Source organism: Nelumbo lutea, chromosome 3 (assembly GCF_056320005.1).
Source record: "Nelumbo lutea isolate HS-2025 chromosome 3, American lotus-T2T, whole genome shotgun sequence".
NCBI lineage: Eukaryota > Viridiplantae > Streptophyta > Magnoliopsida > Proteales > Nelumbonaceae > Nelumbo > Nelumbo lutea.
This window is the reverse complement of record NC_142686.1, coordinates 47,222,746-47,246,006: the sequence shown is the minus strand read 5'-3', so window position 1 is coordinate 47,246,006 and position 23,261 is coordinate 47,222,746. Positions and strand designations below refer to the sequence as shown.

Sequence of the window (23,261 nt, the reverse complement as noted above, 5' to 3'; positions counted from 1 at the left end):
AAAATATGGTATATTGATTAATTGTCTTTTTTTTTTTAGTTCTTTTTAAATAGGGTAAATTTCTGAAACCTCCCCTGAAGTTTGGTAATTGTAATCGCCTCCTCTAAACTTTCTGGCATCGTTACAAATAGACCCCCTATGTAGAATCTTCTAAAAAAATGCATGAAATTTTCCAAAATACCCATATAGTTACTTTTAACAAAAATGTTTATTTTCCAAAATTTCTCTTCATATGAATCACTATCCCAAACCCTTTGGTCTCTTTTCTGAAATTGATTTATTTTTCAAATTTTCCCTTCATAACAATCACTCCAAAGTAAAGCTGCAACTTTAAATTCTCTTTGCTTTTGTTGTTCATAAAGTTTGTATTGTTTTTTCCCATAAAAACAAGCCTCAATAGTAACTACATGAGTATTTTAAAAATTTTCATACCTTCTTTTTAAAAGAGCATACTAAAGGGAGTCTACTTGCTGTATTAAAAAATCAGGGAAAATAATTGCAATTACTAAACTTCAGGAGAGGTTTTGGTAATTTACTTATTTAAAGACTTTTGTTGTGGGGCTGGATTATGTATATTAATGTCACAAGACATTATGTCATGGAAAAAGGGGCATGCCTTGGTCCTTGAGTCAACAATCAAATTATTGAATTTATGGCTGATTCATACCAAAAAAATCTATAGCTGTTTTTTTTTTTTTTTTTGTGGACATTCTGTAATGGGTTGACGACATCATTGCTATGGTTTTGTCTTTAATTGGAGCCCATATAATTTTCTTAAACGGCCCAGTTCAAACATGGAAAAATGCAGTATTTTTATGCAATATTTTTGGGCTTCAAGGTGAGAAAGTGAGTTTTGCACATGATTCCCTTGTAGGAATCTCTTGAAAAAAAAAAATCTTTGTAGGAATATTTTGAAGGGGTTTTTGGTATAGTTAATAGTAATAGGTGGTCTTTTGGAAGCTTTAATAGGGTTTAGAGGGTGAGGGTTAACAAGGCTGGAGAATGGTAATGGTAGAAATACATAACAAAATTTACTATTGCTCTCTTTGGAAAGAGTACAAATGCTAATATGTACCGTACAAATACATACAAAAATAATGTAAAATATAGGTTTTGCACTCTACATATTTGTATTTGTATTCCTTCCATTTTGAGCCTACATAGAAAATATTAACTTATTTCAAGAGGAGTCCCTAATTGATAATACATATCTCTTTTTCAGATTTTAAAACTAATTAAGCTCAAACATCAAACAAAATGTTTCAACTGATGACAAATATAAGCTTGAGTAGAGGTATTTGCCTCTTAAACTTACTTAATCAATGACCTAGTGGTCCATTTGGTTGAACCATCAAACCTTTAGACCCAATCAATAGGTCATAGATTAAACATTAAATCTCTTTTTTTGTTTGTTTAATATGGTTAATAAATAATATCATAGATATTAACAATTTTTCTGTAAGTTTTGTTTGTATATGATATAATTATGTATTTAAATAGATATTATATATAATTAATTAAATTTTATAATTAATAAATTCAATATTTAATATTTATATAAATTTATATTATATGTATAAGTTAAAATCTAATTAATCTTTTATTTTTTATTTTAAACACAATAAAGCACAACTAAATTAAATTTGAGTCCGGTATATATATATATATATATATATAGTTATGATGTCAGGCTGAGATGATTGAACCATTGACTCACCATGCTCCACGAAGGTTGAATTTTAACATGGACCCAATCTTTTTTTTTTATATATATGCAATATAGATCAATGCTATGTTAAATTGTAGGGTGTAAGATCAATATAAAATTAAATTTGGATTGAGTTAGTAATAATATAGACCATTTTGGTTAGGAATGAGTCAGACAAGTTAATTAATTTTATTTATTTTTAATATTATTAGGCACCTAATCTTATATTAATATTTGTATTTAGTTTTTATATTAAATAAAATTTATAATATTATAAATAGAGTAGAATTAATTCCAAATTAAATTAATAGATATTTAATAGACATTTCAATTAATGACAGCTGAACTCCTAAAGTCTCTTATAATTAAAGACAATTGAGTTACCAATATCTTTGAGTTATTTCTATCATTTAAAAATTCAGAAAAATAAAAAGAATTAGAAGGGTCTATGACAGTGAAGAGGTGCTCTCCTGAGCTGGGTCCTTTTATACATATTGATTTGTGTTGTGTTTTTAATAAATTTTCATAGGCTCAATTTTAATATAAGCAAATTTTAATTAGTTTTGTTCATTAAATATAATGTCAAAGTTATTTCAAGTTCATTTTATTAATTATATAATATTTTAATCATTTTTAATTTAATTTATTTATAAAAAAATCTTTGCTACCAAAAAGGCATAACTGAAAGGGCTTTGACCAATCAAAATCCTGAATTTGATAAACAACCACCTGCTTGGTTGTCATTTTTATGATATAGGTTAATTGGTTCCAAGTGTTTTCGGTATAATAGGTGAAAATCTGAATTCGATACGAATCATACATAAATCGACATAAATCGACATAAATCTGATTGATGAGATCTGATCCGATTTGATCAGTTTGCAGCCCCCCTGATTTTCAGCAGGGTAGGCTGGAAGTAACAAATTTGTTGTCCAGCATGAAATCTTTCGTATGCCATCCCACCCCGGCCTGATTTTGGATTCCAATTTCCAAGTTCCTCTGATTGATAAAAAAAAATGTTTGAAGGGGCAAGACAAGGTACTTTTCTTCCAACAGTCAAAATCACCTTGTATATTTTCAGAATTACCTTGAGAATATCATCATACAAGGAAATTTTTCATAGCTGAAGAGGGCATCCATACAACAACCTTTAGGGGACTGTACTGGAGATCCCACACCTTTTTTTTTTTTTTTTGATAATATCTCAGACATGGGTTTTCAAAATCTAAGGCAGTGTACAGTTTGGTGTTTCTCAAGTGAAACTGTTCTAACAATGTTTGATTCTAGTAATCACACCCTGACTTTAGCTGCAGCTTCCTTGATTTGTTCAATTGTGAAGACGCCAAAGAAGTCATCATCTACTACTGCATTTATCACAGCAAGGGCAACATCGTCAACACTCACGGGTGGGGCCAAGAAAATATCAGATGCTGGAAGAGAATTCAATGGCTTTGTAAAATTTTCAGTTGCACGAAGAATTCTCTCCACTGGTTCCCCTATCAGATCAAGTGGAATCTCAAGGCCATCAACTTTCCGTCTCCCATATATGAAACCTGGTCTTAACACCACACCTGCAGAATCTTTGAATTTGAGAACCCATGGCAACAAACAGCAAAAGCCAAAAACACAGTAACGTGTGGTGAAGAAAGAAAAAATAGATGGAGGACTGAGTCTGAGACCATCAAGATGGGGTTACCAGAATTTGGGTATTTGGAAAGAACTTCTGATTCTGCTTTTCTCTTTCCAGTGAAGTACCCAGATGAAAGTAGAAATGATGGTAGATTATAATCATGCACAGAGATCAAGATGAATTTGGGAATTCCTGCATTGAAGAATATAAAGAACATGACTTTTGATATCTTTCAAGTATTATACACAGAAAGTATAATCGACGGTTGATGCTATCAAGAAAATACAACATTGTGTGTCCTAGTGTATACTACTATAACAAGTTCGAACAGGGTATAAGATTTCTGAAAATTTTCTTGACTAAAATATCCCCCTTTTTTAAATATATGGTCCCTCTTTATTGTGAGGGCAGAAAATGTAATTTGAATACTATTATTCAGTGCATTTAAGTTTTTTTTGAAGAATCAATAAGAAAGAAAATTTATTAAAAGAAAAGGTTACATCCGATCACATTGGTTGTCTAGATGACACACCAACAACATCGAGAACATACTTCAATTACATGTCCAGAACATTATACTGAGAACATTACAAGGCTGTAACTCAAATGAATTCCAGAAAATTTCCAATAAACCAACTTTGGAGACTTCTGAGCTCCAAATTATGACAACCCCTCCTGCCAATCCCGAAGCTTGTAGATCCACCCATTCTGCACCCTCCTCTCCCCAAATATCCAGCTTCAACCTCAAGTCAAAACTTTCCAGTTTTGTTTCCTGCAACAATACCACATCTGGTTTGATGTTTCTAATTAGATTTCTTACCACTTTCCATCTTTTCCATCCCTCAAACCTCTCACATTCCAACTGAGAATCTTCATCCCTCTCCCTCCCCCAACTATCCTACTCCTCTTTACTTGTTCTCATCCAAAATTTCCTCTTCTTCCTCTTCCTCGTTCCACCCCTTGTTTTTCTCTAGGATTTCTCTTTTTCTCTCTTTCTCTTCTTTCTTCTTCTGCTCGAATTTCTCGAACGCTATTTTGGCAAAACCTTCCCCTCCCCAGAAGACTAACCCAAGTGATTTCCCAATCTGAACCTCCCTCTCTACCAACTTTTCTATATTTACCTTCCCACCTTGTATTACCTCTGAATCATTTCGAACAATTTGAGGAGAGTACACAGTTACCTCCTTTCCTTCCACCTCCCTTATTTTGTTAACTTCATTCCTTTCCCCTCTTCCTGACTCTGTAGTAGACCCGATTGTCTCCTTATCCTATTATAAACCTTGTTTTGAGATTCTCCCCCTTCCTCCCCTGCTCTCTGTCTTCTATTTGCCTTTGTTTTCTCCCTTTCTCCTCCTTTTAAACTCTCTTCACCCTCACTAATCTCCTTATTTAACCCTTATAGTAGAGGAGTGTCCAGTACGAAGTATTGACTCACTTCCTTGGATCTTGGAGTCGAATCAGTATAGATAGAGTCACGGGAGTCACGGTTTTTCTTCTTACCTTCCCTCCTTCCTCCGAAAAATATTCTTTGGAGAAGAGATATGCTCCTCTCCCTGTTCGAAGGAACTCCCCTGCAACTCCGTCACTTCTCCTTGTCCGTCATTAAATTTTTCCTCCCTATTATGTCCCTTTTCTTTATGCAGTTCACACTCTCTACAGCTCGCCTGATCAAGACATCCATCATCTACTTTTTTCTCTCCTACTCCTCCATCTTTTCTCCCCGCACTGTGGGCTTTTTCCGCTGCCTCTGTCTTCTGGGATTGGAGCTCCTCCCCCCTTCTTGGTGGCCCTCTCTTGTCTTCTTCACCTCCTTGTCCTCTTTTCTCTCTTCCATTATCATATCTCATCACTACCCATATCAGTTCTCCTCTTCTTTTCCCTCTGTGAGCAGTCGATCTGTTCTCAGACAATCGAACTTCTTCTCATCCAGCCGAATGTATCTTTTTCCAGAAATGCCCCTCTTTAGTCCCTTCTTTTTAAATCTCGCCTTTGCTTTAAGATTAACCGCCAACCTATTTAGACTGTTAAACTTCTTTAACTTACCGGCTGGCACCGGTTCCTCTCTCTCTAGTTTCTACCCCTTTTCTTTTGATGTAATTCCTATTTTATCCCCTGACCCATCGACTCCCACCCGTTTCTTTTTTTCAATTCTTCTCTCATCCCCACCGTCCATTTGTAGCCTTCCTTTCATTGCCTTTTCCAGCTCAGCATCTTCTTCCTCTTCTGTTCGTCTCTTAAACTTCCCCTTCTTCTCCATCCTCTCCTCTGCACCACCGATTGAGCTCTCTTCTTTCTTCTTCCTCCCTGATTCATCCTCCTTCCTCCGTTCTTCCTGGAAACTATTTGCCTCTTGTTGCTCTATTATCCCACTAAACGTTCTGTCCATTCCTTCCACACACAGTCTCAGCTCGTAGCTTTCTCCTGCAAATACCAGTCTAAGAGCTTGAGGAATTTCACTCACATCTTCCACTTCCACCAAAATCCTTGCCACATCTACTTTCTCCCATTTCCTGTTTCTGTCATCAAACCTAATCAGGTTTCCACATGTTGCTGCTATTTCCTCAAATGTTGTTATACACCACGCATGAAGAGGTATCCCCACTATGCTTATCCACGTCACTCCCCTCCTTTTCTTCACCTCTCCGGCTGCTGGTGTCCACCATCCCAGTCTTAAATCGAAATTTCTTTCCTTTGTTCTCTCCTCCTTCAAAACCTGCTCTGAGAAGTTTCTATTCTTGAACATAATTAGCAACAGTTCTGCGTTGAGCTTTCTCACCCCCAAAACCTTCTCTCTTCCCCATTCTAACATTGCTCATTTCTCAAACCCCTTCATTTCCACCTTTGTACCTACAATTCTTCCTACTAGACTTGTACGAAGCACTTCCACCCTTTCCTTCCACTTCCCAGTCTTCCGCACCTCCATGACTCTAACCTGATTATGCCCATTAAATCCCGCATTTAAGGTGCATTTAATTTCATCTCGTTAAATCCTGCATTTAAGGTATTAACTCCCATTTAACCTCATTGAATCATATATTTTAGGCATTTTTGTTTCTTATTATTAGTAAATTCCACTAATTAAATTAGTACATTTTCTAATTTAATTCCACTAATTAAATCCATACATAATAATTCCAATAAAATAAAAACTTATAGTTTCAAAATGAGCCTAGAAAAAAACAATGCTTTCATCTAGGTGGTGGTAAGAAATTAAACCATTTTGGGTCAAATTGGCCTATCCTTGTTGTCGTAATTAAATAATAAAATTTTAAAAAATAGATAAAATGAAAAGAATTATAGGAAGTAAAGAAAATTTTGGGAACATCTTTAACATCATAAATTCTTCATATTAAACAAGAATAAGTATGATAAATACAAAATATTTTTATTAATAATAGAAATGGAATATATATTGACAAAATTAAATAATAAAATTTCAAAAATAAATAAAATGAAAAAAAAAATAAAAATTAAAGAAAATTTGGAAACATCTTTATCATCATATATTCATCATATTAAACAAGAGTAAGTATGATAAATACAGAATATTTTTATTAATGATGGAAATAGAATATAAAATTTAAAACCAATTGGAAATAAAACTATTTTCCTATTCTCTCTCTCATCAAGTCTCATATCTAAGGTATGTTTTCTCATTAAATCCTAGATTTAACATATATCTTCTCATCATTAAATTCTACTAATTAAATCCACAATATTAATTTCAATAGTATAAAAATAAATATTTTGAAAAGTAATTTGAAAACAAAGCCATTTTCTTCCCTCGTGGTGGTGGATAAGCAATTCAACCATTTGGAACAAATGGATTAATCATTAATATCATAATTAAATAATAAAAAATAAAAGTAAATAAAATATAAAAATACAGAAAAATAAAAAGAATTGGGCATATCTCTAATATTATATATTCATTATACTAAATGAAAATAAGCATGTTATGTAAAAAGTGTTTTATTAATGATGAAAATGGTATAACAAAATTTAATAAAATATTAATAATAATAATCGTTATTATAACTTAAAATTTCCATGTGCAACGCATGTGCACATTTACTAGTCTCATAATTACTCAGGGAATCAAACATCAGGCAATTTGACCAATGGGACTTGTCAAGGAAGGTGATATTCTTAAGAAGAGATTGGGCTTCTGTTGGCTGCCCTACATTAGGAGATTTGAAGATGCAGGCGCCATGAATCTATGAAGAAAAGAATAGTAGTCAAATAGATTAGTCAATGAATTGATAAAGCATTGGTTGTGTAGCACCAAGGGGCCATTCTTTGGTGTAATAGTAAAATCTCAAGCTGACAAGTGGGCAGTGAGATTTTGTCTGAGAGCAGCTGCTTTGTGAAAAAAAAGCTTGCCAAAGGTTAGGTCTGTATCCAGTCAACCCCTTCCAAGACTCAGATAGCTGGACCAACATTGAGTAATGGCCTTTTTTGTTGGAAATTGGCACTAATACCAACATTGAGCTGGCTACGTTCCAACTTTCTGAAAAACCTCTTTTCCTGTATGAAATTATGAATAGCATATCTAATAGGAAAACAGAACCTGGATAAGTCCTTACCAAAATCCTTTGCAGCACCTACTGCCAAGATATTAGCCTCTCCATTTATCTTTTTCATTTGCTCCTCACTTCCAAAACCTCCAAGTGTTGAAACAACTGCAGTAGCTCCAACCAATACTTCATCCCACTTTGCATAGAAGACGTCTCCTGCACAAATAACACAAGATTTAGAGGAACTACTAAGCATGTAAAACTAGATTAAAGAGATCAGATAATTATCACTTAAAAAAAACAAATAACTTGGATGCAGATGTGAATCAAAAAAAAAAAAAAAACAACAACAACAACAACAACAAAAGTGAGAAAAACAAATAACCACCCCACCACCAAAACTATCTTGATAACCACTAGATGCCCACCCGAAACACTTCTAGAACTCCTAACTTGTTTTTTTTTTTTTTTTATCTTCTTTTTACACCATCTCTTAAAGGGACACAAAAAGGACCATGATTGCTTTTATGGCCCTTTGAGAGAATATTTTAACAAAGCCAACTGGCTATTACCCAGTGATGGCCCAGGCTATCCAGGTCCTTCGGAGGCATATAAAAGATATGGATGGACTTTTAGCCTTTTTCGCTCACATAGTCGCTTTTTTTATCAGTTAAAAGAGATTTCATTAATATCAAGTTCAAGTATTAAAATTAGGTAGGGATTTTCTCCACCCCAAAGACAACTTTATAATTTATAATTTTGCCCAAAACACTTGGTGCCTAGCTGTCCCTTGTTTAGCCAAAACATCCACAATCCCATTTTCTGATCTTCTCACCCATTTAAAGACAACATTCAGCTCCCTTGTTATGCTTTGTATTTCCCAAAAAGTGTGTATAGATCCATGAAATGACCACCTGAGAGTCCCCTTCCAATTCCAAGCTGTGGAATCTGAATTGCTTAGCAAATTTATAGATCCATGGGATTTGGGGCACACAGTTGCCATTCTCAGACTCAAACCCGTATTCTCATTCTTGTTACCCCAAGGTTTTACCATTGCACTAAACACAGCACAAGGTCGTCCCATATATAGTTAAAAACACAATAAAACAAAACATAATATAAAATAGTACAGCTTAGTCTCCTTGCTGCACCTCTAGGTCTGGAGCAATCCTCCTACACACACTGACACACATGCCAATTCAGATTTCAGACCTTACTCCTCCCCTTGCTATAGTGAGCTAGAGTTGACTGATCTAAGGGCCCACCTGAACAAGCTGTTCACCCTAGAAGCTAAAGCTCTAGCATCTCAAATGAGAAACCTGTGGGACCATAGATAATCACGGCATCCACCACCAGCAACATGACAATCTCTTTTTTCTTATAGTAAAAAGAAAATTCGTTAAGAACAAAACAGGTTTTTTCTATAATCAACCCAGTCCAACCTGAGAACTAGACCAGCTTGGACTCTCTAGTAGTAACAAAATTTCAGACCTCAAAGAATTGCCTTCCCCAACTGGCCCCAAAAAGCTCATGATGGTTGTTGAGACACAAATAAAGGGAATACAAGTGTACAAGAAAAGGCCACGCGCCAGCCTTTAAAGAATGTAACTAACAGCCAACCACTAGAACAAACTAACCAACAAACTGGACAAGTGGAGAGGCGGGTATAACAGAATTGTAACAGTAGTATATAAATAAGGAAAGGAAGCTAGAAGGGGATTTATTGATTTGGGAATACAATCTCTCTCTCTCTCTCTCTCTCTCTCTCTCTCTCTCTCTCTCTCTCTCTCTCTCTCTCTCAAGAGGCAAGCTCCCTCGAAAGTGTCCCTGAGTTAGGCAGTACCTAATAAGTTGGTATCAAAGCCAAGATGTCAAGTACAAGGTCATTCGCAATGGAGAACAGAGTCAACAACATGGAAGGAGAAATGCAAAGAATATCGGCTGACGTCAAAGAAATCAAAGAACGCTTCGCATCCTTGCTTGAATGACTGGCACAGGCACCACCTGCGTCAAATCAAGAAGAGCACAGTGACACCAGTCATCGAAGCGGATCAAGAACAGCAAGAATCGAGTTTCCCATCTTCGCAGGGGGAGATCCCACATCCTGGCTTCTGCGAACAGAAAGATACTTCGATTACCACGACTGTTATGGGCCCGGGAATAGGATCGCGTCACGGGTCGGTCCACTGAGAAAAGCTCCTGTTTTCCCTTGTTCCTCCCCTTCCTGACCGAACCTATCTTGGCGTCCTAAAGGGTGATTTGTCCAAGAGATCACCAAGTCTCCTAACTCACTTCTTAAACTGAATATTCAATATCCTCATTCAATAATGGGGTCTCCTTAAATAGGAGATTACAAGAGTCCTAATCAAAGGGAGTCTCCTTGCTGAATAGGGAGACTTCCAATTCTATCTTGCTAAGGATAAGATAAGCTAATCCTAATCTGATAAGCTACTAACAAGATAAGATAAGAGCAATAGAATAAGATAAGAACAATAAGATAAGAACAAGCAAGATGATCTAATCTAATCTAGATAAGGCTGTTGTTGCCGAACTGGGTAGGATGGGAATCATTGAATCGCTGCTGCTGCTGGCGGTGGGTCAGGTGCCTGTTGCTGTCGGTGGCAACGGTACGTCTTCCCGATGAATGCATCCATAACAACGACACACAGGGACCTGATCGCGTCCCATTAGCTTCTGCACACCTGGAAGGAGAGGCGATTATCTGGTACCAGTGGTACCAGCGACGACACCCAAGAGCCACATGGGCAAACTTCACCGACGCCTTAACTATGCGATTTGGAGTCTCGGCCTTTGAGAACTATGATGAAAGCCTCGCTAAGCTATGACAGACCAGCTCCGTCCAAGATTATCAAATGGCGTTCGAAAGATTAGCTGTGTGCATGCAAGGCTGGCCAGAAAACGCGCTTGTCGACAATTTTGTTGGACTCAGGGAAGAATTGCAGCTAGAGGTAAAAGCCATGCAGCCCACCACCGTTCTTGAAGCAGCAGCATTAGCTCAACTACATGAAGACAAACTGAATCGGGCAAGAAGGATTAATCAACCTTTGGGAGCTGCGATCATACTAGGTATACCAAACCCAGAACCAAGTATCTTGGGTAAACCGGAGCCCAGATCAGAAGTGGGAATCACAGGCAAGGACGCCAACTCTGGTTCAAGCCCCGGCTCAGCCAAGAGGTTAACCTGGGCTGAGATGCAAGCCCGACGGGAAAAGGGCCTTTGTTATGCATGTGGATACAAATTCGGGTCGGGCCATCGCTGTAAGATCCCTCAAGTTTTCTTCCTTCAACCTGAAACTGAATATGTCGAGCAATCAACAGACATTGAAGAGCCAATGGACAACCAAGAATGGGGGAAATGGACAAAGGAATACCCAGAAGTATCCCTGCAAGCCTTGACTGGTCTTGCTTCTTCTCAAACTATGAGAGTAACCGGACTGGTACAAGGGCACCATGTGTCAGCTCTGATAGACAGTGGCAGCACTCTCAATTTCATTACCCAAACATTGGTCAGGCAACTAGGGATTCCGGTCCAACCATGTACAACCTTCCAAGTGCACGAAGCTAATGGGAGCAACCTGGTGTGCCACAGTACGTGCACAGAATTAAAGATGAAGATACAAGGACATGAGTTCGAGGTAGATCTGCACCCCCCTGGAAATCAGTGGAGCAGATGTAGTTCTCGGAGTCCAATGGTTAAGGCGACTAGGGCCGGTGATATGTGATTGGGCCCGCCTCACCATGGATTTTCAAGTGGGCAGCTCACAGGTGCATATTCAAGGGCAGTTGTCCAAGGGTCCAGGACCCATTAGTCTCGCCTCCCTAAGGAAACAGGCAGCAGATCCAGCCCACATCATATTAATGCAGATAGACCCCCACTGGAACGACCCCATTCTAGCCCAAGGAAGCAGATCCAAAGAAGGCCGCACACAACTACAACAGCTACTTCAGAAGTTCTCAGTGATCTTCCAAGAACCTAAGGAAGAGATTTCAGGTGGATACGCAAAGGGAATCACATCGAACCAGAGACATTGGTGGTATGGTCAGGTCTCCCAATTGAGGATGCAACTTGGGAACTTACTTGGATTTACAGAATAGATTTCCACATCTTGACCTTGAGGGCAAGGTCGCTTTCAAGGGAGGAGGGACTGTTGAGACACAAATAAAGGGAATACAAGTGTACAAGAAAAGGCCATGCCAGCCTTTAAAGAATGTAACTAACAGCCAACCACTAGAACAAACTAACTAACAAACTGGACAAGTGGAGAGGCAGGTATAACAAAATTGTAACAGCAGTATATAAATAAGGAAAGGAAGCTAGGAGGGGATTTATCGATTTGGGAATACAATCTCTCTCTCTCTCTCTCTCTCTCTCTCTCTCTCTCTCTCGCATTCAGGAGGCAGGCTCCCTCGAAAGAGTCCCTAAGTTAGGCAGTACCTAACAATGGTATTGCTAGAGTGGCCTCTAAGAATACTTCTTATACCGCTGGACCTTAATTTCCTATATAACACCTAGCAAAAAATTTTTTTGAGAAAATTTAACCAGAATTTATTAAGAGAGGGGGGAGGGGGGGGGGACAAGAGGAGATATACAAAGCAGGGGGAACCCCTACAAGTTACAAAGGAGGAAGCTTGTCGCTATACAGATGCTCCAAATACACACCAAATTTAGCTAGGCCATCTGCAGTATGATTGTGTTCCCTAGGAATCCAAACTAAGTTAACATTCAAACCATCCAAAGAATCCCAAGCTTCAGTCAGATAGTGATACTCACCTAGCAAAATTCATTTTAGTCACTCCACTAGCCAAAGCCTCCCAAGTTCCAAACTTCCCATGCTTGGATTACCTTTTTTTGTGGGTATGATCAACCACCACTTGCCACCCCCTCAGAATTGAACCCATGAAAATACCCTTGAAATTCTTCCTTGTGGATATTCAATTAATTACTCTTACTATGACCAAATCAATAATGATGTTGACTATATTTTCTATGGTTGAAGAATCTAGACTTCCTCTCCCTACAAACTTACAATACTCCAAAATATTGTTGTTCTTGTGCATTTCCACACGCTCTTCAGTCTGTGCTTAGAGGAACCAATCATAAGACTAACCAACCTCCAAGCCAATGAGCTGACCAGGAAAAAGACATTTCTCATGTGATAGATTTTACATCTCTTAAAACTTTTGAAGCTAAATCCCTTGAGTCATGGTTAATAGAGATTGGAGCAGGCCAAATTTCTCAGCTTCCTTCCTATTGTCATATAAGACACCATGAAAATCTCTTACACTGCATTCTTGACAACTCAATAAAAGACCTCAGATTGTCCCCAATGTTTTAAAAGGTGCTGAAGGCAGATGGTGGAGGCATGGAGACACTTAGGCATATGCCTCTATTGTGCTTTATGCAGGAAGCATACATCTTAATTGCTCTTACCTTTTAAGCTAGCTTTTTATAAAAAAAATATTATACGCAGAAGTGAGGGCACCGTTTTATCATGTTCCCAATTATACACTAATAAAATACAAAGGATGAAAGCCCTCCAAATTCATTTATTGTAATTACTCAATATGTTGGTCCCAGTTATCTGTGGTCTTGGGAGGGATAGACTGGACACAGTCCTAACCTTTAGCACTTTTTTTTTTGCCACAAAGTGGCAGCTCTCAGACTCGAACCCCCATTCTCATGTTTGCTAGCCAGAGATTTTACCACTACACCAATTAATGACCCCTTTATTGTAATATTATGATAAAATGCAATAACTTGAAGTAGAAGTTGAGGCACCATAGTTTCGTTTTCTTTTAATGCATTCAATTCATTGGAATATAAGATGACACACTTGTTTATGTCAATGTTGTACAATTTATGTGAATTGTTAATTCTGAAATTTTGTTTTGCAACTTTAAAGTGATATATTGATGGCTGATGATACTTACTGCGATGATGTGTGGTGGTTTTCTATTAATGAAATATAACTGTTACTTATTAAAGAAAAAAAATGCTTAATGCAGTGACATTTCACTAGTTCTTCACAAAACTTCCTATTTCTATGAGATATTTACTGTATTTTCATTTATTTTATATTGTTAACCTTTACCTCTTTCTCAAACGTGTACAATCTTGAACAGCTTAATTCTCCAAAAGAACCAGCTGCAATTAACCAGATGCCTCTTCACTAAACGATTTACTCAGGAACCTATCACCTGATTGGCTCTAGACTCTAGAGAAACATTTCCAATGGTGACTCCCTGTAGACATTAGATTCACAAATTCACAAAGCCCAACAATGGCTGGGAGACAAGGCCAAATCCTTTCCCTGCATAGAAGAAGGCATAAATTTTCCAAATATGCCATACTTCTGCCTAATGCATCTTCTCTTCTACCTGGGATTTCTCCCCATCCACACTGAGCACCAACCCTTCACCAAGTTCTGAACTAGTTTTGGGGGTTGAGGAGGGCCACAGAAAAAAACCCACCATGGAATATGACATGCCCAGAATTGTCCTACAGCAGTATTGAACTGCTTAAATTTGGACCCTGAGGATGGTCTACAAGAGCTATAAAAGATCAATTTATCCCTACCAGAAGAGAGTCTCCTATCCATTTCAAACTGTGTGAGAAGACTCCTCACAGGGCCCACTGGTTTATTAGACTCTTCTTTCTTAAAAGTCAAGGAGAATGTAACAGAAAAGTGAGAAAGAATCTAAGGATATCTGTCTCCACTCAAGAGTTTTCCATTGAATACTTTCTAACTTTATGCATGCCAAATTTAAAAAGACAAATAAACTATGCTCAACTTTCAGAATATACATCTCATCTGATGCTATGATTTATAATTTTTTTTTTGTTGATAAGTAAAAGGAAATTTTATAATAAATTATAAATTATTAATTTATAATTTATAAGTTGTTCTATCGATTTATAATTAATTTATAATTTGTTCTATCAATTTGTTGAAAAAATAAATTTGTACTGTGAAATTTTTGAGAGGAGAGCATCTATTCATTTATAATGTTACCGAATTTTAAAACCGAGAGCTTATAACACAACATATTTAAGTTCCACTTTCAAGTTAAAATTAAAGAACAGGAACATGCCTGCCATCCATGAGACCTGGTTGACCCATGAATCTGAGTAAGAAGGCCGCCCTGACCTGTAATTTAGTACTTGAGTAAATGAAGAAAACAATCTGGATAAGAAACATATAACTTCCATACAAAGCTTTCCATGTACCTGCTTAGGCTTACAACTTCTATGCCCTTGGATACTGCAGCTTTGCATATTGCAGAACCAACAAAACCACTTCCTCCCAAAACAGCAATCTACTAAGGAGAACTTCATAGTGAGGTTTCAGATTTGCTAAGATGGATAAAATGAACGACATATTGGTAAAATAAGTGATTTTTTTATAGAAAATAAAATAAAATAAGTGAAATTTGAAATGGTTCTATTTAGTGCAAACCCGTTCGGTCTTCACATCAGCCACAACATCTATTGGTGCAGCTGCATAGTCCTCATTTATGTATGGCCCAGCATAATTGCAGCTTACACTGAACCTACACAAGCTATATGACAGAAGTGGAATACATTTTAGCAAGGAAGCATCAAAGTTACCATCCTTTTCAGTTTTATAACAATATACATATTAAAAAAAGGAACAATAAGTGAAATGGGCAAGCAACCACCAACAATTTCAGCTGAACTGATCCCAACATGGTCAAGATATTCTATCTATCAAAAAATACATGGTCAGATTCCACCTGCACCCAAACAAAGAGAAAATCCAACTCCAAATAGCACTAGAAAATCCAACTCCGCATTATTTTTCCTCTTTTCTGCAAATAAATGTTCTTATTCATTTTTTTTTTTTTTTGTGTATGCCAATTGAATGGTTGTATTTAGGGGCCATTACTTGGTGTAATGGTAAACTGTCAGGCTAGCAAGCATGGAAACGCAGTTTAGAGTCTGAGAGAGACCACTTTGTGCAAAAAAAATATGCCAAAGGTTACTTCCATATCCACTCTCCCAAGCCCCTAGATAGCGGGGACCAACATTAGGCAATGGCCTTTTTAACTGAATTGTTATAATTGTAAAATTGTACCAAATGTTCTTACCAGAAGAATTGTTCTCCGCTTAGAGGAAGATTACCTAACTCAAGGCACATATGGTAATGTGTTGCTGATTGTCTACCAAAAAATGGAGTTGTTCTCCAAAGAAGCTTTAGTGACTAATAATATTAACGGTAACCATATAACAATTCAGCGAGGATCTAGCTATTTGAAGAACAAAAAATGCACATTCTTTTTAATAACCTTGTAGATTGTGCCTCTTTTTTACTGCTATTTATTACTTTTTCAGTGAAAGGTTCTCAATCAGTATTGTCTCACTCTAAAACTGTGAAACATCGAGCTTGTTTCTATGAACCTAAGTTCTAAAACCACCAATGACACTTTTCTATTAAAAAAAACCTGATTCGAAACCAGTAACTTGACCATCAATAACTATTCTATACCGAGGGAAAAACTTACTGAACACCAGAATTCAGGGAAATTTTCTAATTAAAGGAAAGAAGACCCAAAAAGGAAGAAAAAGAAATGCCAACATTAGCAATAGCCACAACAACGTTTTAGGGGAACAGTCGATGGTGAGAGATTAAAACAAGAAAATGAAAAAAAAAATGATGGAAAGGGAGAAAAAAGAACACTGACCGATTCATAGAAGAATATCGACAAGACGAACTCGAACGAGTCGGAACAGAAAATCTCTTGAGCAAGGCTGGAGGTTTGGAAACGGCAGTGAAGGACGAAAGAGAAGACATTTGTTGTCTGTGACTCTGTACTTCGCAGCTGAGAAGCGAGGACACATCCATGAAGGCCGAAAGTGTTATGGTGGGAGGGTAGATGGTTTTCGATTGTTGTGAATTTACTGAAATGACCCTCAAATTTGATGCTTCTCGCTTCCATCGTGGCAGAGCTCGAGACTCGAGGGTTGACTCAGCCAACCGGCCCATCAGTTGCACAAGAACGAAATAAGAACTTCTCGCTTAGGTCCAACCAGCAAAGGCGAGGGGTCTTTGTATCGTCGTCGTTGTCGAAGCAAAACCATTAACCTGAGAAGAAAATAATGGCGAGGTCGACATCCAAGGATACTCAAGCTCTCTTCCAGTCTCTTCGCTCGGCTTACGCTGCTACTCCTACAAATCTCAAGGTCTCTCTCTCTCTCTCTCTCTCTCTCTGGGCGTCCATGTGTAAGAAAGTCAGCATCAAGATCTAACCTAAGCCGTTTTATTGCAGATCATCGATCTCTACGTGATGTTTGCGATTTTCACAGCGTTGATTCAGGTATCCTTGTCTTCTCTCTGTATAGACATTGAATCTGCTACACTGATGTTTCCACACTTAATTGAAGTGTTCGTATCTATCCGTATCTGTAATTCTGTATATTTAGTTGGTTAATTTTTGATAATTTATTCTTTTCCTATGATGTTTGAACTTTGAAATGCCAATGTGCTTATAATCCAAATGTCCAATACTAGATCGATAACATCCTTAAACCTCCCTTCAACCTACGCTTTCTAGTTATGTTAAGAGATATTTTTTTGGTATTTTTTTATGAATTTATGGTAAATGTTTAGTAATTATGGTTGCTTGGTACATTTTTATTTCTTTGTTTAATATATTGCAAGCTCTGGTTCATTTTTTTCTTTATTTTGTGAATGTATGATTAACATTAGTGATATTACGCTTTTGTGGTACTAAAATGAGCTCTTGACAAGAATGTTAGATTTGGCTGAACCATATCCCTAATCTGGAGGGTCAATTACAAGTCCACATCTACATTTCATCTACATTTCAAAAATTATTAAAAAGGATAAGCAACATACATCGCCAGGTGATGAGTAATCGCCCAAGATCGCCGTCAAACCCCTTAAAACCGACCACAAAATCTAAGCCAATTACAACAAAAAAAGGAAACCCAGTTCAACCCACCCCAACCCCTCAATTCTTGCCCAAACAACATACCTCCAACTCGTTTAGAAGAACCAGCCCTAATTTCTTCCCCTTTCCTCAAACTCCTTGTTCACTGTCCTTATCATCCCTTCCCTTCTCCAATTACGTGAAAGCTTTTTTGCAAATTCTTCTGTTCCCAAGAAAAAAGACCCATAATTTTGCTCGCTTGCACCTCCACTTCCAACCTAATTTTCTTCTCAACATACTTGATCCAAAATTTGATCATCACCACTGCCTTGCAACTCTGAACCTTCATCCTGATCTGAATCAATCTTACTATTGCCTGTTTCTAGTTCCCCAGGTTGTGTTTCAATAGGAACTGAACCCCCCATCTTCAAAGAGGTTTATTGTGATGATCCTTCATCTTCACCACTACTATTTTTAGCTTTGATTTTCGCCCTCTTCCTTTTATACATCCTTTTAAGTTTGTTGCAAGGACCTGCTCCAAAGAGACAATCTTTCAGCTGAGAGAAAACTTTCGTTACTTGAACTAACCATTGCTTGGTCCCTTTAATCTCTTTGACTTCAGAGGGATTTTACTTTTGATTTTATCCCCCTCTTACTGCACCATCCATACAGACTTCTGGTCTCTTTCTCCCCAAATCCCTACCCAATTTTCCTATTATGATTTCAACATAATTCCTCCCTTAAGTTAATTCCTCAACACCTTCCAAACACGCATTTCTTCCCCCACAGTTATCTTCACAAACCACTATTAACTCTGAAGGAACGGTTCCATCTAACACCAATCTCCTTTCAGTTTCTTTGGAATCTTCAACACCCCTTATCTCAGTAACCCAACTGCTACTGTCCACCTCATAGCTGATTTCTCTCTTATTTTCAACTTTCCTGTTTTTTCTGGCACCCATTAGAATCACCAAATCCATCTACCACAACCACTGCAGCCCCCAAAATCACATGTAATGATAGCGGCCTCCCCATCACTGCCAGTAACTCTAACCTCATTGCCAACATTTCGAGGATCCTTCAAAGAGCTATCTTCAGAAAGAAAGTAATCAGAAACTTCCTCCAATGAACCGCACTGCAAATGAAACTTTGACTCGCCTGCCCTCTTCCAAAACTTCTAGCCTTTTCTCCAGCCCAGTCTTTTCCTGGCACCATCTTCAAGCTCTCTGCCATCTTGTTCTTAAAGTTCGATCCACAACATCCACCACTGTCCTTCACATTGACTGGATATAAAATATTATTTCATGCGGCCTAATTGCAGTATGTTCTGTGATTTTGATTTAAGTGAATCTGAATGGGGGAGAGGTGATTTCCAAGCGCAAATGCTACAAAGTCGCGCTATATTGAAGGCATTAAAGCACATGTATGATTCAAAGAAAAGTAGGAGGCATGAGAAACTTCCTGAAATCCTTGTGAATATAATTCCAACTTCCAAAAGAAAATAGAACCTGTTAGCCTCCTTGAAACTATCTCACTGGCAAAGATGTCTGCTGAAACATCCTGGCAGTCATTTCACCTTGAATGGCCCAAATGGTGGTTAAGGGCATAATGCTTCCTAATGCCTTTCCTATTTTGATTAGTTTCCTAAGTTGCCATTTTTCATGACTCATAAGTATCTTTGACTGATTGAGGAAGACATCAGTTGTTGCCAAAGACTTCCAAAAAATGAGAAGTAGTGGTACTATACTTAAAAGGGTAGCACATTGCACAAGGCTCCCACCAGGGGCAACCCAAGTAGTGGCACTGAACCTGCAATATGAAATGGTACTGGTGTCTGGTACCATATATGTATCTGATATGACACCAGATACTCCATGAGCACTTCTGGAGTATACTTTAGAGCATTAACATTTTTAAAATATGTACAGTGATTTGTTTTAACAAATAGTACTAAAAAATATGTATGTATTAGAAATTTAATCAAATTCAGAAAGATACAAGTATCATAATTGATGCTTAGCTTCAGGAACTGGAAATAAAAGAATGATGTAAGCATATTAAAGGGGATATAATACTGATACCTCTATCCAGAATCTTAGGAAATGGAGGGTTAATCTCTGTTTCCTGTATGCAACTATGCATGCTGCAAATGATATCTATTTGTCTGAATTCTTTGCTTTTATAATTAAATCAAGTCTGTGACAAGATACTTGTGCAAAAAAATAGGTCCATATTCAGTCTACTAAAATTCAACTTTATCTTGTTTTGTGTGTTTGTGTTTGTAGGGAGGGAGGGATCCATGGAATTGAGTATATGCTCCTTGACCCTTATTTACCAACATCTCTGCCACCGTAGTCCATCTTCTCATAATATTATATATAGGGACCAGAACACTAGATTGATGATTGTTCAAGAATACTTTAGAATTCCTTCCCTCCAAAATTGTCCACAAGATGGCTACTCTTGTACATCTCCACAATATTTTTCCATTTTTCTTCTTCATGGAAAATAAATTTGGCTGAAACAAAGCATTCATGATAATCCCATTTTTATCATGTTGCAAGGTTTTTTTTTTTTTGGATGCCAGTTGCAAGGTTTTTCTGATCTATTCTTATATTGCCAAAAGCTTTTGCAGAATGCAGATTTAGAAAATATGAGCAGATAAAAAGTATAATGTGGATATAAAGTTTAAATTAGTATTGATGATTTTTAGAAGTATCCAATAAATTCTGGGGAGAATATTTTTGGGATTCTTTCGATTTTCTTGAATGATGCCTTGATTGCTATGATTGAGAATTGATTGCTTCCTGGCGAGCATCATCTATCTACCTATGCATCATCCAGGTCTTAATAATAATTCTTCATGTTCATTTCCATGATGAGCAGGTTGTTTACATGGCAATTGTTGGATCTTTCCCATTCAACTCTTTCCTTTCAGGAGTCCTTTCTTGTGTGGGGACAGCAGTCCTTGCTGGTAAGGAAGTAGTCTGTGATGTTTTTGTCGGAATAGATGCTTATTTAACTGGAGGTTGAGAATGGTTTGTTTTGTTGCAGTTTGCCTCCGCATTCAAGTTAACAAAGAGAACAAGGAATTTAAGGTGACACTCTTCTCCTTTTATAAGAGGAATTGGTAGTAACGTCTAACATTTAAATCCCATGCCCTTGTAGTTGTTGACATTGCTTCCACCATCTGCAGGACTTGCCACCAGAACGTGCATTTGCTGATTTTGTGCTCTGCAATTTGGTGCTCCATCTGGTGATTATGAATTTCCTTGGATAGGCAGTTTCTCTGAGGCTTTTAGGTTTTTATACAGTTCCAACTTTTTAAGGTGGATGAGTATGCTGTTGTAAGACTTTCATGGTTGCTGGATCATCAGTTCCATTTCTAATTGAAACTTCTAATTTTTTCTGGAACCAGATGGAAAAGTTTGAATTTGACATTGACATGAAATTCTTGTATTCTCTTCTCTTGTTTTCAGCATGAAGCTAATATACACTTACTAGCTTGCATGTATGAAAGCCTCTTGAAAAGGTTCCTTTTTATCCTTTCTAGCGGGGGAGTGAGGAGGATGACCACTGGTGAACCATCCATCTTTGGTGCACAAAGATCTGGTTAGTATGATTGGTACTATCTTTAGCTTCTCTTTTCGGAGTTGATGGAACCAATCCCATGTCTGAAGTGGCATAATTGGCATATTAAGGGCCCATTTGGTTCGTGGGAACAGGGATCTAAAATCGGAATCAGAACAGACCATTCCAATTTCAACTGTTTGGTTGGGTGGAATCGGAATTTCATTCCCATTCCTTGTGGAATGGCATTCCCCCCATTTGAGGGAATGGCTGGCTATTCCCTCCCCCTCCCTGGGGAAGGAAATACCACTCCATCTCATTCTTATTCCTGCTGGAATGGCATTTCCCCATTTGAGGGAATGGTCATTCCCTGACCCTCCGGAATAAATACTCATTCTTGCTGATTCCAATTTCCATTCCTATTCCTGTCTGAACCAAACAGACCCTAAGTTCCATCCTCAACCAGGAATAAGCGACTGGAAGAAAGAAACAGGAGATTTAGTATCCTTGGTTATGTTTGTCATTAAGAGCTTTAACTATTTTTTCAATATGCAAAATGTAAGCTTAGTCTAGCCACATGGCTGGGTTTGCTGCCTGCTGAAACAAAATTTGCTCCATGAACGGGTGAGAGATAAGAGACGGGTGGCTTTTCACTTTCATGACTCCCAAGTCCCAACCTCTCACACAGAAGGAATCATTTTTGGAAGTTAATTTTTTCACCAAGTTCTGAATTTTCAAAATTAGGCGCTATTCCAGGCTTCCAGCAACTCAGCTATCGTTTATTTGTTTAGACTTTTGAATTAATAAATCCGTGAAGCAAAAAGTTCACATGCATTGCAATAAAACTCATACCTAGTTTTACAAAATTGGAACTGAAAATTGAAAAGCAGATAGCTGTTGCTCAAACCACTTGGACCAGTGGCAGTGGGTCAAAAATTAACTACTACTTCGCTGCAACACTTGTTCTTCTAAAAAGAATTCGGATTCAAATCCGGTTTTCACCATGAGCTGCCGAGTTTGCATTTCTTGGATTTTTGATCCATTGGAATTGAATAGGCCAATTCAAGCAGAAATGAGAGTCTTCTCGCAAAAAGGTTACTTTCAATTGGCATGAGTTACACGGGTTTAACAAGCTGTTTATCAAATCAACTGAAGATATCACTATCCACTACGATCATACTTGCCTTCAACACCCTATACCCGGTGGCAATGAAAAAGAAAAATAGCTACTGCTTGATTGATCTTCATCTGGTGAAGAGTCTGCGGATCTCAGCATCCAGGTCTGAGATCCCTCCGTTGTTTGCCTGTGAATCAAGGTAATCACATCATCTAGATTCGCTTCTTTATCATTGAAACAGAAATTATTTCTATCATTCCAAATTTCCAAACATGCCTTGATGCCTTCCTTGGAACACTTCATTTTGACCAGATTTTAAACCAAGCAATCGCGTGTCTGCTTTATAACGCTTCAACAACATTTTAAACCAAGTAGAAAGGAAATACACTCATCAATTTGACCAGAGTTTGTACCAATTCCAGGGCCATTGTGGTCTCAACCCTATAGAATCAATTTTGAACCAGATCTTGTAGGATAAAGATCCATAATAACAAGACCTACAGCCACCCAATTATTAATTGAGAGTATGGCATGAGATATGATCAAATAAGATATAGTTATAGTTGAGAATTGATGGTGTGCAATCTGGCCGGTCCTAACTGTCGATGGCCTTGCCTCTGAACGGAGCTACAGGGAACCTGAAATGGAGAAGATGAGGGAACTCCGGGGGGAACCCGGTGAGATTGCTCCGAAGCTCAAGTTAGTATTCTCTCAAAGGCAAAATAAAACCAGATGGCGCAAAGTTCACATACCTTGTTCTTGGGGGTAGAGAGCCTTTTATAACCA

At 37.6% G+C, this 23,261-nt stretch overlaps 2 protein-coding genes across 2 annotated transcripts; one reads left to right on the top strand and one right to left on the bottom strand.

Annotated features, from left to right (window-relative positions):
- Positions 1–2,750: 2,750 nt before the first annotated feature.
- On the bottom strand, positions 2,751–16,881 carry LOC148864747 (uncharacterized protein At1g32220, chloroplastic-like). The gene is made up of 7 exons (XM_088976083.1): positions 16,580–16,881; positions 15,334–15,436; positions 15,105–15,193; positions 14,969–15,024; positions 7,925–8,071; positions 3,405–3,530; positions 2,751–3,279 (listed from the first exon to the last, which is right to left on the bottom strand). Exons 1-7 carry the CDS (start codon positions 16,879–16,881, stop codon positions 2,999–3,001), a joined length of 1,104 nt encoding a protein of 367 aa, XP_088832209.1. The 3' UTR covers positions 2,751–2,998.
- A 56-nt stretch (positions 16,882–16,937) lies between these two features.
- LOC148864746 (dolichyl-diphosphooligosaccharide--protein glycosyltransferase subunit DAD1) lies at positions 16,938–21,302 on the top strand. Its single transcript, XM_088976084.1, has 5 exons — positions 16,938–17,078; positions 17,165–17,212; positions 20,675–20,762; positions 20,843–20,886; positions 20,985–21,302. The coding sequence occupies exons 1-5, from the start codon at positions 16,995–16,997 to the stop codon at positions 21,066–21,068; spliced, it is 348 nt and encodes a 115-aa protein (XP_088832210.1). The 5' UTR covers positions 16,938–16,994; the 3' UTR covers positions 21,069–21,302.
- The last annotated feature ends 1,959 nt before the right edge of the window (positions 21,303–23,261 follow it).

Excerpts from the sequence above, each read along its gene's own strand:
- LOC148864747 (XM_088976083.1), bottom strand. The coding sequence starts at position 16,881 with ATGGGCCGGTTGGCTGAGTCAACCCTCGAGTCTCGAGCTCTGCCACGA. Across the intron at positions 8,072-14,968 it reads CCAGGTCTCATGGATGGCAG|GAGACGTCTTCTATGCAAAG; the intron begins GCATGTTCCTGT and ends TTATTTGTGCAG. Across the intron at positions 3,531-7,924 it reads AGGTGCTGCAAAGGATTTTG|GAATTCCCAAATTCATCTTG; the intron begins GTAAGGACTTAT and ends TCTTCAATGCAG.
- LOC148864746 (XM_088976084.1), top strand. The coding sequence starts at position 16,995 with ATGGCGAGGTCGACATCCAAGGATACTCAAGCTCTCTTCCAGTCTCTT. Across the intron at positions 17,079-17,164 it reads CTACTCCTACAAATCTCAAG|ATCATCGATCTCTACGTGAT; the intron begins GTCTCTCTCTCT and ends GTTTTATTGCAG. Across the intron at positions 17,213-20,674 it reads TTTTCACAGCGTTGATTCAG|GTTGTTTACATGGCAATTGT; the intron begins GTATCCTTGTCT and ends CATGATGAGCAG.